Below are 13,207 nucleotides of genomic sequence, written 5' to 3'. Positions count from 1 at the left end.
AGAAGAAGAGAAAAAAAAATTGAAAAAGAAAAAAAAAATTAAATTAACTGCAAGGCTAAAGAATCATGGGGAGAAAGCCATGAGTTCCGTGCTTTGCTTTCTCCTCCTCTGGAATTCCGCTGCTCTCCTTGCTATTAAAACTGCACTCCTTGGTAGGTGAACTTGGTCCTGGCTGGGTTTCTTGTTGATCTTCTGGGGGAGGGGCCTGTTGTAGTGATTCTCAAGTGTCTTTGCCCGGGGTGGAGTTGCACCGCCCTTACCCGGGGGCCAGGCTGAGTAATCCGCTCGGGTTTGCTTTCGGGAGCTTTTGTTCCCTGAGCGCTTTCCGTAGAGTCCGGAGGGCGGGAATGAAGATGGCGGCCTCCCGGTCTCCGGCCTGGAGGAGCCGAGAGCCCGGGGCCCCACTCCTCAGTGCGCCCTCAGAGAACAGCGCCCAATTACTCCCGTCACCCTGCCTCCGGCCGCGCTCCGAGCTGACCGAGCCTGAGACCGGTTCAAGGTAACCCCGAGCTTAGAGCTCACTCCTCGGCTCTGTCTCTGTAGCCGGCTTCCCCGTTCTAATACCTGTAAGCTCTGCGACACTCAGACACCCCCGATCCTTCTGTGACCCTGCAGGACCTGAGGCCACGCTGACCCCGCGTGGGCTTCACCCCGGTTAAGCCTCTGGAGCGATGTCCCTCAGCGGAACAGACTTTTAAAAGTCCCGATTTTGTGCTCCGTTGCTCCGCCGCTTGCCGGGAGCCGGCCCCTCCCCCGCGGTCTATCTTCCCGTCACTTTGGATTCACTTCTCCGCCCATCCTACCTTTCAGAAAGTGGTTGATTTTCTGTTTCTAGAGTTGCTGTTCTTCTTCTCTTCGATCTCCCGTTGGATTTGTAGGTGTTTGCAATCTTTAGATAAGCTATCTAGCTGATCTCCCGCTACCTGAAGTAGTCTCAGCCTGCTACTTCTCCGCCATCTTGACTCCTCTCCCTCAATTTAAAAATTTTGCATAGATATAAAGCTAGGAGAAAATATAGCAAAAATGTCGGTGACTATTGCTGAAGGTGGAAAATAATTTTTACCTCTATTGTTTTTTTATATTTTCTAATATTTTTCAGTAATTTCATAAACTCTGAAGTTTAAAAAAATGTAATTTTTTTAAAAGGAGTTTACTTATTCGTCACAGAGAGAGCACAAGCAAGGCGAGTGGCAGGCAGAAAGAGAAGCAGGCTCCCTACTGAGCAAGGACTGGCTCCCAGGATCCTGGGATCATGACCTGGACTGAAGGCAGACATTTAACCTACTAAGCCACCCAGGCGTCCCCCCAAAATAATAATTTTGAAAGTGACAGAAACTGAGAATCCATTTCAGGTGATTTATAAGAAATGGATGTATTCGTTTCCTATTGCTGCTGTAACAAATTACCAACTTAGTAGTTTAACAAACTCATTATCCTATAGTTCTGGAGATCAGAAGTCTGAAATGAGTTTTACTAAGCTAAAAACCAGGGTGTCTACATGGCTGCAGTCTTTTCTGAAGGCCCTATGGAAGAATCTCTCTAGAGCCTTCCTATAGGAGGTTCCTTGCCTTTTCTAACATGGAGGGCTTGGGGGCCGACATTCCTTGGCTCAGTGACTCACTTCCTCATTAAAAGCCAGTAATCACATCACTCCAACCACTGCGTCCACATCTCTCTCTTCTGGCTCCTCTTCCACTTTTAAAGACCCTTGTGATTAACTGGATCCACCTGCATCTTCCAAGATAATCTCTTTAGCAGCTCATTAGCAACCTCAATTCCCCCTTGTGATAAAACTTAACATAGATTGTGATAGAACATTCTTAGATTCTGGAGGTTATGACAGGCATATTTAAGGGGCCATTATTCTACTTACCACAAGATTTTTAAGAATCTTGCAAGTCCCCTTTATAGAATTATATAAGTCATATATATTATATATAATATAGGTTAGTAGAATTATAAACCCAAATTTCAGATTATATCTTATATTATAAATTAATTCTTTTTTTTTTTTTAAGATTTTATTTATTTATTTGACACACAGAGAGAGAGAGAGATCACAAGTAGGCAGAGAAGCAGGCAGAGAAAGAGGGGGGAAGCAGGCTCCCTGCCGAGCAGAGAGCCCGATGCGGGGCTCGATCCCAGGACCCTGGGATCATGACCTGAGCCAATGGCAGAGGCTTAACCCACTGAGCCACCCAGGCGCCCCTATAAATTAATTCTTAAATCTGTACCATTAATATTACAAAGGGAAAAAAAAGCCCAGCAAAAACAGTCTACATGTTGAAAGTAAAAGTGTATTTTTTCACACAGGTCCAGTTTTATGGGGAAAAAAAAAAGACCTTTATAAAGCACTTGACATAGTATAGCATATATCCATAGGTTATAGATATTTCATATGATATTCCAATAAATCTACTGAAAATTATGGTAGATGTTACTTACCCCTTTCAAGAGATTAAACAAATGGAGACTTAGAGAGGTTACAGATTTTTCCCAGGCTGTGTTCACTTAGTAAACAAAGCAGCTAGTTCACAAACTCATGATGGTTAGAACCAGTGTTTATTCCACCACACAACAAAAATCAACTTCTAAGTCTCCAGAATTGCTAATTTAAACAATGAATACCCTTTATTCTGTGACTAAATGCCTACTTTTTTTTTTTTTATTCCTCATTGGGAAATACAGGTATTAGAATAAAATTAATCAATTTGATACATGCATGGATTATATCATCATAAAAGTTCCTGGATGATCAAATATAAATTAAGCCTCCAAATAGGAAATTATTTCCAATACAATTTCTTCCATTCATACAAATCTTAGCCAAATGCCAGCCTTTCATAATATTAAAATGGAAATTTCAACAAGATCCCTTAGCTTTAGGGTGAAAAATAAACTTATTTATTCACTGCCTTGAATATCACTATTTTCTGCATACAAATGAGTAAAAACCACCAGAAACTAATACAGTTGGTCTATTCATAAATAAACAGCAGACTTCATCATGTCTCTTCTCACATTTTAGGTGCTGTGCCTTGGAAAACAGTAGAACAGAATGGTTACAATGAATAGCCTTCAACTCAAGGAGTGCTGAACTGATAAAAACCGTGAAGCCACTTTTAGGACCAGCTGCAAAGAACACTGTGACTGCTAGGTAACCCTGCAATGGGCGTAGCAGGAGAACAGGAGGCCCAAGTATCTGCCATGCCAGGTTAGGGCAGAAGCTTTGGAACTGAGCAGATCTGGCTCAGAATCCTGACTCTGCCACAAACTATGAAAATGCACTCTCTCTCAGGGTCTTCATTTCTTCTTCTGTAAAATGAGGAATCATAACACCAACCTTACAAGGGCTAAAGTATATAACTTATGTATGCCCCAAGCTGAAGACTTCACACATAATACACTGCTCATTAAATGATTATCATTAGTTACGGTAAAAAACAGTAACTTTAAGTGGTCAGATTTGCCTATTCAAGTTCTCGAACTCAGGAAAATGGATTTCCTTGTGTTTTTTTAAATCTACTTACACCCTCAGTAAAGATATTTTTCCAAATGAATTAAATAAAAACTGTAATTTTTTTAAATGCAAAATCATATATTGTTTCTAACTTTCTTAAAAAATGGAATTTTCTTCACAAAAACTTTATCCTTTTCTAAATAAACATTCATTTCCTTTGGATAGCTTAGATCAGGTTTGCTGTTTGTACCTAATTTTTTGGCTCCAATAAAATGGACTGGACACCATAGCAGAGTATTTTATAAACTGTGAATCACAACCCATTAGTGCATCATGAAATCAATTTAGTGGATTATCAACATTTAAAAGGAAAATGAAATAGAATAAAATACAAAACACCAGACCATGTAAAAAAGTAAGTATTGTCCTACAGAACTCTGTTTCTAAGATGTGGAAACAGGAATCCCAACATATGTATTTCTGTGACAATGGATAGACTTATACCAAAAGTTTGTAAAACATAGTCTAGCCTGTGGACACACACTTTAGCAGTCTGTAAACTTTTTATGCCTCTACTAGAGGCATTAAAAAAAAAAAAAAGAGTAAAAAGGGAAAGGGATAAGTGATTTTTCTCCTGTCAATCAATTCCACCAATCTGCCTCCATAAGCAATAATGTTCACTATATCTCCAACAGAAAGTGTGACTTCCTCTCAGGAACCATAAGCCCCACGTTCTCAAAAGAGCTGATCCTCAGAGATAAAATCTGAGATAAGCACAAAAAAAAAAAAAAAAGCCAAATACTTTGTTAGAATCCCCAACAGGACACTCCACACTGGAAGATTCATACATGGCTAAGACTCACTACAGTGACATAGTACCATTACACTGTAGGATCAAAAAGGGAAAAAGACACTGGAGAAATCCATACACAGGTTTCCTTATTCTCTCTTCCTCCTGTGACAGAGGACCCTTGAGCTTACTCCTTTCTCCAACATATAAAAAGCGCGTGCAATGTTCCTACTCGGAAAAGCCTATTAGAAACTCAGAACCCAAAGTTCTTAATTGGAGAGAATGAGGACAGTTACCCAGACACACCTGCACAAGTGCTAGGACAAAATTCCAGACTCCTAAAAGGAAAGCAGGTGTTCGGCACACACCACACTGTTCACACCAACAGCTGAGGCACACGGCAAGCCGCGCTCACTGAACAGGAGGGGTGGGAATACTCTCAGAACCCAAGTTCCCGGATGCCTGCTAAGGGCAAGACTTGCAGGCAGCCCTTTCTAAACAGCAATTTCAGGCCCGCTAAGTTAACGCTTTGCTTCACAGATGCAAATCTTATCTTAAAGTCCCATCCCCACACAAAAGTGGCTATTTCTAATAGCTTTGTATAGCTTGTACCTTTTAAGGGCTTCTTTAAAAGATGGCATTATAAATCCAGTAGATCTGAAATACTCCAAAGACTGAAAATGGCCTGGCTTTATCTGTTCTCAGTCAGTATTTCTTTCTATAATAAGTGGTAGTTATATCAAACTTCCATTCGTATCTCTTACCCAGAACTCCTCGGGCTGCACTGTCGAGCGTGCCTCCATGTCCAATTTTCAAAGTTTGCTTTTTCCTTTTGGTCCATTCTGGAGAAGGCATTCCAGCTTCTATGAGAGTAATTGGATGAGAAATGGCAATTAGAAAGACAAACGAAGTAAGAGCTCCATAAATATGGGGGAAAGATGGATGGAGTATTCAAAACAAAAAGGATTGTACAAACTTAACAGATTGAGATGATAACACTATTAGCAAAGAACAGACTTAAAAATGTACAGACACTCCCTAAATTATGAAGAAATAGTATTACAAAATTAGTTGTGTAGAAACTAGAATTCACTTTCTAGAAATATTTTTTTAATGTGAGCAAATATCCAGGCTAACCCTGAAAAACATAATAAATTCCCAGTAGTGGGCTCTTAAATGATGAAAAGAAGTCAGTTTTTATATAGGCAGGTGGTTTTAGAAGTTCTTGATTTCATTTCTAATTCTCTCGTTTCCTGGCATTCTTTGCTGGTACCCCCAGCTACCTAATGTCGGGAATACCTTTCAAAGGGCTACTTCTAAGAACACTAAGTTCCCAAAGTATCTATTTTTGTTGCCCTTCTCTCCAAATCAAAACCCTCAATTCCTTCAAGAAGCTAATCTTAACAAAAGGTTATGTGGGCCCAAAACTGCTAGAGCTCATACAGGAATTCAGTAAAGTGGCAGTCTATAAAATCAGTGCACAGAAATCATTTGCATTTCTATATACCAACAAGAAGATAGAAGAAAGAGAAATGAAGGAGTCAATCCCATTTACAATTGCACCCAAAACCATAGGATACCTAGGAATAAACCTAACCAAAAAGACAATCTGTACTCGGAAAACTACAAAGTACTCATGAAAGAAACTAAGGAAGACACAAAGAAATGGAAAAACGTTCCATGCTCATGGATTGGAAGAACAAATATTGAAAATGTCTATGCTACCTAGAGCAATCTACACATTTAATGCAATCCCTATCAAAATACCATCAACTTTTTCACAGAAATGGAACAAATAATCCTAAAATTTGGAACCAGAAAAGACCCTGAATAGTCAGAGAAATGTTGAAAAAGAAAAGCAAAGCTGGAGGCATCACAATTCCAGACTTCAAACACTACTACAAAGCTGTCATCATCAAGACAGTATGGTACTGGCACAAAAACAGACACATAGATCAGTGGAATGGAATAGAGAGCCCAGAAATAGACCGTCAACTCTATGGTCAACTAATCTTTGACAAAGCAGAAAGAATGTCCAATGGAAAAAAGACAGCCTCTTCAATAAATGGTGTTGGGAAAATTGGACAGCCACATGCAGAAAAATGAAATTGGATCATTTCTTTACACCACACACGAAAATAGACTCAAAATGGATGAAGGACCTCAATGTGAGAAAGGAATCCATCAAAATCCTTGAGGAGAACACAGGCAGCAACCTCTTCGACCTCAGCCACAGCAACATCTTCCTAGGAACATCACCAAAGGCAAGGGAAGCAAGGGCAAAAATGAACTATTGGGATTTTATCAAGATCAAAAGCTTTTGCACAGCAAAGGAAACAGTCAACAAAACCAAAAGACAACTGACAGAATAGGAAAAGATATTTGCAAACGACATATCAGATAAAGGGCTAGTGTCCAAAATCTATAAAGAACTTAGCAAACTCAACACCCATAGAACAAATAATCCAATCAAGAAATGGGCAGAAGACATGAACAGACATTTCTGCAAAGAAGACATCCAGATGGCCAACAGACACATGAAAAAGTGCTCCATATCACTCGGCATCAGGGAAATACAAATCAAAACCACAATGAGATATCACCTCACACCCGTCAGAATGGCTAAAATTAACAAGTCAGGAAATGACAGATGCTGGCAAGGATGCGGAGAAAGGGGAATGTTCCTACACTGTTGGTGGGAATGCAAGCTGGTGCAACCACTCCAGAAAACAGCATGGAGGTTCCTCAAAAAGCTGAAAATAGAGCTACCCTATGACTCAGCGATTGCACTACTGGGTATATACCCTAAAGATACAAACGTGGTGCTCCGAAGGGGCACATGCACCTAAATGTTTATAGCAGCAATGTCCACAATAGCCAAACTATGGAAAGAACCTAAATGTCCATCAACAGATGAATGGATAAAAAAGATGTGGTATACACACACACACACACACACACACACACACACACACACACACAAAATGGAATACTATGCAGCCATCAAAAGAAATGAAATCTTGCCATTTGTGACGATGTGGATGGAACTAGAAGGTATTATGCTTAGCGAAATAAGTCAATCGGAGAAAGACAATTATCATATGATCTCCCTGATATGAGGAAGTGGAGATGCAACGTGGGGGTTTGGGGGGTAGGAAAAGAAAAAAATGAAAGAAGATGGGATCGGGAGGGAGACAAACCATAAGTGACTCTTAATCTCACAAAACAGGCTGAGGATTGCTGGGGGGTGGGGGGTCGGGAGAGGGTGGTGGGGTTATGGACATTGGGGAGGGTATGTGCTATGGTGAGTGCTGTGAAATGTGTAAACCTGGCGATTCACAGACCTGTACCCCTGGGTAAAAAACACATTATATGCTTATAAAAAATTTAAAAATTAAAAAAAAAATAGCTTTTGCACAGCAAAGGAAACAGTCGACAAAACCAAAAGAAAACCGAAAGAATGGGAGAAGGTATTTGCAAATGACATATCAGACAAAGGGCTAGTATCTAAAATCTATAAAGAACTGATCAAACTCAACACCCAAAGAACAAATAATCCAATCAAAAAATGGGCAGAAGACATGAACAGACATTTCTTTAAAGACATCCAAATGGCTAACAGACACATGAAAAAGTGCTCAACATCACATGGCATCAGGGAAATACAAATCAAAACCACAGTGAGATATCAACTCACACCAGTCAGGATGGCAAAATTAACAAGTCAGGAAATGACAGATAGATGTTGGCGAGGATGTGGAGAAAGACAAGCTGTCCTACACAGTTGGTAGGAATGCAAGCTGGTGCAGCCACTCTGGAAAACAGCATGGGGGTTCCTCAAAAGTTGAAAATAGAGCTACCCTATGACTTAGCATTTGCACTACTGGGTATTTACCCCAAAGATACAAATGTAGTGATCCGAAGGGGCACGTGCACTCCAATGTTTATAGCAGCAGTGTCCACAATAGCCAAACTATGGAAAGAGCCTAGATGTCCATCAACAAATGAATGGATAAAGAAGATGTGGTATATATATATATACCTATACACACACACACACACACACACACACACACACATAGGAATATTATGCAGCCATCAAAAATGAAATCTTGCCATCTGCAATGACATGAATAGAACTAGAGGGTTTATGCTAAGCGAAATAAGTCAATCAGAGAAAGACAATTATCATATGATCTCACTGATGTGTGGAGTTTGAGAAACAAGGCAGAGGATCATAGGGGAAGAGAGGAAAAAATGAAACAATAAGAAACCAGAGAGGGAAACAAACCGTAAGAGACTCTTAATCTCAGGAAACAAACTGAGGGTTGCTAGAGTGGAGGCAGAGGAATGGATTGGCTGGATGATGGACACTGGGGAAAGTATGTGCTATGGTGAGCACTGTGAATTGTGTAAGACCGATGAATCACAGACCTGTACCCCTGAAACAAATAATAAATTATATGATAATTTAAAAAAAGGTGGGGGGGGGTTATGTGGGAAGTAGGTACCAGTTAAATTGTCTCAAACTCTGAAGCATTTAGATTTAAAAAAAGAAAACATCAACCTGGGCCATCTCATCTTCCTATTATAAAGATAAATTGAAATAATGTTATCTGAAAGTGCTTTGGAAACTACATGGCACTCTGACAATAAGTTATTATTATTACTATCATTATAATTGTTATATATATATATCAATACACAGACAGAACATTGGCTACTGAACTTCAACTGAGAAGGGAAAGAACAGCTGTATTGATCTACATCTCCCAAGCCCATCAAACTTCCCTTATAACCACTGACATGGTGAAGATAAAAAATAGAGCAAAAGAAACGAAAAGAGAGGACAGAGAAAAGAAGGAAAGCAGAGCAATAATGGAGAAGCCAGAATAGATGTCCAAAATGATATGCTGGGTTGCCTTGCCTGACTGCATAATTACAGAACACCATCTGTCTGGAACACAGTCCTCATGGCACTCTCTGATTACATGGAATCAGCCTGCTTTAACACAAACCTGTAAGAATAGGCCCAAGCTTCAAACCTTTCACCTTTCACTTTTAATTCATTATGGGCCTCTCATCCATAAATTTATAGAAAACTTCTGGAGAACTCTCTGTATTTTTCAACCTGACACTCCTTAGAATACGAAGGCCCACAAACCTGCTTCTTTCCTTTGCGTCCAAATTTACCCCTTTCAAGTTCGAAGACATGCCCATCTACTATATTGGAATTTGATTCATCCTATTGGTAACATTGATGGAAGAATATCTCTTAAGGTCTTTTCTAGCTATAAAATTCTGATGTTTTGGGCCTTGAAGGATTCAGATAGAAGACAAAGAAGAGCAAGGATTTCAGTATAACATGAATCAATACAGGGAAAGGCCAGAAGTGTTAATAGAGGCTATGGCCATTAACGGTGGCCTGAATCAGTGGGTGTCAAACCTGGCCGGCAACAGAACGTGCTGCCTTGAAATGTGTATCTTTTAGAACCCTCTCAGGTAGCATGGTCTAGCTAACAGAAATATAGAATTAGATCAATCAAAGCAATACAGAAATGGAGTAATGAGAATATCTACATCTGAGCAAGGGGCTTCTAGAAGATGGCTAGCAAGAGTCTTGAAACAATGTTTTAACCAAGTTTCAACAAGAAACTTCAACTCTTGGACTCTTGGAGGCAGATTAACCAGAAGGCCAGGATATGGCTTTGATTCCATCAGAAACCTGTCTGAGAGGAAGAATGGTAATCATTACCTTGAGAATCACAAAAAACCATAGTTCAGGTAATAAATCAGGCCCAATGAAAGCAATTGTGTGTAGGAAACAACTACACACAAACGACACCACGAAGCTTGTTCTTAATGCAATTCCTTCCTTCAACATCCCTATATGCCCCATTCTTACAGGCAACAAAGTATAAGGGAAGTATAAAAAAGAATGAGTAGATATAACACTGGGATTAAACATCTACAAGAGTGTACGTATTAAACATTAATGCCATTAAACATTTGAATCCATATTGTGTCAATTTTAATTAACAAATTCCCGGCAGAATTATTTGTTTTTGCATTTTAAAAAAGTATAATAAAGTTTGCCAAGACACACTAAACAATGTTAAAAAGAAAGTTCCTGCAGCACCTGGGTGGCTCAGTCAGTTAAGCAACTAACTCCTGATTTGGACTCAGGTCATGATCTCAGGTTTATATAATCAAGCCCCCCTCTTTGGGCTCCATGCTCAGTGGGGTAGTCTGCTTGAGAGTCTCTCCCTCTCCTTCTGCCTCTTCGCCCTGCCTGTGCGCTCTCTCTCCCTCTAAACTAAATAAATCTTAAAAAGAAGAAGGGGGAGGGGGAGGGGGAGGGGGAGGGGGAGGGGGAGGAGAAAAGTTCCTGTACTGTATTTTTAATGGAAAGACAGGCCAGGGTCAAATTCAGGAGAGCCCTGAATACACAGCTAAATAGTTTTATCATCAAAGTCTGCAGAAATGTCTATGCTATGAGCTCAGTTAAGAGAAAAGACAGGATTTTTCATCTTCCCGTCTCTATAAACTACATCTGGCTTATTGTAGGTGTCCAATAAATCTAAGGTTCCTTGATGTCACCGTCCGAAATAATCTACTGGGAAGATGAACTGAGATATCCTCCAGGCTCTTCTAATATGCTCCCAAAAAAGAATGCTCTTAAATTATACTTAGTGTTCCTCAAAATGTCGTCCAAAGGCCACTTACACCAGAACCACCTGGAGGAATAGTTTTAAAAGGTTTCCTAAAAAATACCTCAGAACCTCAAAATCACAATCTCTGGGAGGGCAGAGATCCGGGATCTGTATTTGTACAAGGAACTCTAAATAATTCCTATGCCCACTCTGTGAAAACCAGGGCATTAAAGTCTTGGTTAATCAAGTAATATCTGCATCCCCAAACTATTTTTAAGACTTCAACTTTGGGGGTAGAGAGCCAGTGCGTCCTTTAGGAGGGGTTTATCAACGTGAGCCAAACAAAAGTCTCCTGGGCGATCAAATTACAGAATATTAGTTTGTCTGCCCAAGGGAAGGGGTTTATTTGTGTTAAGTGTGGGGGTTTTGTGTTTTGTTCTTCCCTGGAGACGAAAACTGTCAACTAGGCTACAGGAGTTCACGTCAGGGCAAGTCCAAGCCCGAGATGCCCCAGATTTCTGTCCAGAGCTAATTCAGTGGTCATCCTCCCTTTCCCCTCCTTTTACTTCTCGAGCCACCGGCGCGCAAAAAAGCCCATTGGCTCTCTGCGGCTTCCGCTCTCGCGGCGACCGCCTCAGCCTGGTCCCCACCCGGGCTGCAGTACCTGCTAGCAGCTTCTCCTTCAGCCGATTCAGCAGCTCGGCTGAAGTGGGCCCTTTGGGCTTGTGCACGGCGAACACGCCGCTCAGGGACAGCAGCTTAGTAGCCAAAGCGGCCTTGGAGACCCTGGCTTCGGATCCGGTTCTGGCAGCGGTTGCAACGGCCGCAGCTGCAGCCGTCGCTGGTGGGGCGGCCGTTGCTGCGGCTGTTCCGGCAGTTTCAGGGACCAGGGCTCTGTCTGTTTCCAAAGACGACGACGATACCACCGCCGCCTCAGCAGCTGCCATACTTTTGTAGCCCAGACCTGTTTTGTATCTGGAGTCGCACTCTAATGACGCAACAGGAGAGCGCCCGGCGTCCCTCCATCTTTCCCATACTTCGAAGTCGGGCTGGCGGTGGCAAGGGCGTTTGGGAGTTGTAGTTCATGGCCTTCTACTGTAGGCTGAGATGGCTGTACCGTCTGGGGGCTCTGATAAATTAGTGCTTCTTCTGTAATCCTGTCTGCCTCTTAGGTCGGGTTAGTTCTGTACTGCAGGTGTAATTTGGAATTCCAGTCCTAAACTGCTGAACCCAAACACGAAATCTGTGTATATATTCGACGGGCAATCTCTTTACATCCCACCTGCCCACCCTCCCCCCTTTCCGGAACTAAGAGGATCCAGCTTCCAAAAATAGAAAATTTAAAATACCGATTTTGCTGAGGTTTTTGAAGAATCGTGGTTCCTCGGTTCACTGCATCATTCGATTTATCGTGCCCTTGGATTCACGACTCAGAATTCCAGTACACCTAAATGTAGGCTCTTTAAATAAAGGAAACTACCTGTTCACTGCTGTATCCCAGTGCCTCACACATAGTAGGCGCTTAACTAAATATTTCGGAATGAATAAATGGACACAAGTTCTTCAAATTCCCAAAAGAAACTTGTAAGCAAAGCCAATGTAAATCACTTGAGCGTATTTTGAATTCGTTCCTGTCCACCCCACGCCCTACGACCCCAACTGTAATTCTTAATAAGTTTAAGATTTTTAATACTTAAAAAAAATTTTTTAATACTAACTCTTCTGTGGATTGCATCCCTTAGTAAACCATTGCTTAGATACCAAAAAGCATTATTGCAATTCATAATATTAAACTTTGCTTTTGATTTGAGACTTTCTCTGTGGAAGTTATTTATGCCCCCATCAACATTCAGGAACATTGTTCTGATCCTGGCACAAGGCATAGTGGAGAAAAAGTCTTCATTTTACTTCGCTTCAGATATATTAAATGATGTTATGAGTGAGACAGGTAAAGTTTGTCTTCATTGTTTCACCAAGTTTCCTTACAGCCAAGCTTTCTCCTCATCATCCTCTTGCACTTTAAAACCTACTATACTGCTGATGCCTTTCTGCTGCTCAAAACTATGAATTATGGAACTTGCCCCATTCATTCAACAAATACATGATGTTTCAAATGAGCAATGTTTCAAATATAGAATTTATTTCTATATTTTCATCCTTCCCCATTTCAGTCAGATCGCCAGATTCTCATTAAATCTTTAGGGTACACAACAATGTAAATGTACTTAATGCCACAGACACATACACTTAAAAATGGTTAAAATTGAAAATTTTATGTTATGTATATTAGAGCATAATAAGAAA

At 40.7% G+C, this 13,207-nt stretch overlaps 1 protein-coding gene across 1 annotated transcript in view; it reads right to left on the bottom strand.

Moving 5' to 3' along the window:
• The window catches only part of LOC111145394 (TruB pseudouridine synthase family member 1), a 53,453-nt gene extending 41,603 nt beyond the window's left edge, over positions 1-11,850 (bottom strand). Inside the window, exons 1-2 of the mRNA XM_022500271.1 lie at positions 11,568-11,850; positions 5,015-5,113 (exon numbers count right to left, since the gene is read on the bottom strand). Of these exons, the coding sequence (XP_022355979.1) occupies positions 5,015-5,113; positions 11,568-11,850 (382 nt within the window). The remainder of the gene's footprint in view (positions 1-5,014; positions 5,114-11,567) is intronic.
• Positions 11,851-13,207: the final 1,357 nt, after the last annotated feature.

Source organism: Enhydra lutris, unplaced genomic scaffold (assembly GCF_002288905.1).
Source record: "Enhydra lutris kenyoni isolate GAN:26980312 unplaced genomic scaffold, ASM228890v2 scaffoldscaffold12, whole genome shotgun sequence".
Lineage (NCBI taxonomy): Eukaryota > Metazoa > Chordata > Mammalia > Carnivora > Mustelidae > Enhydra > Enhydra lutris.
Note: the sequence above shows the minus strand (reverse complement) of the source record. Positions and strands in the feature narration are given on the sequence as shown.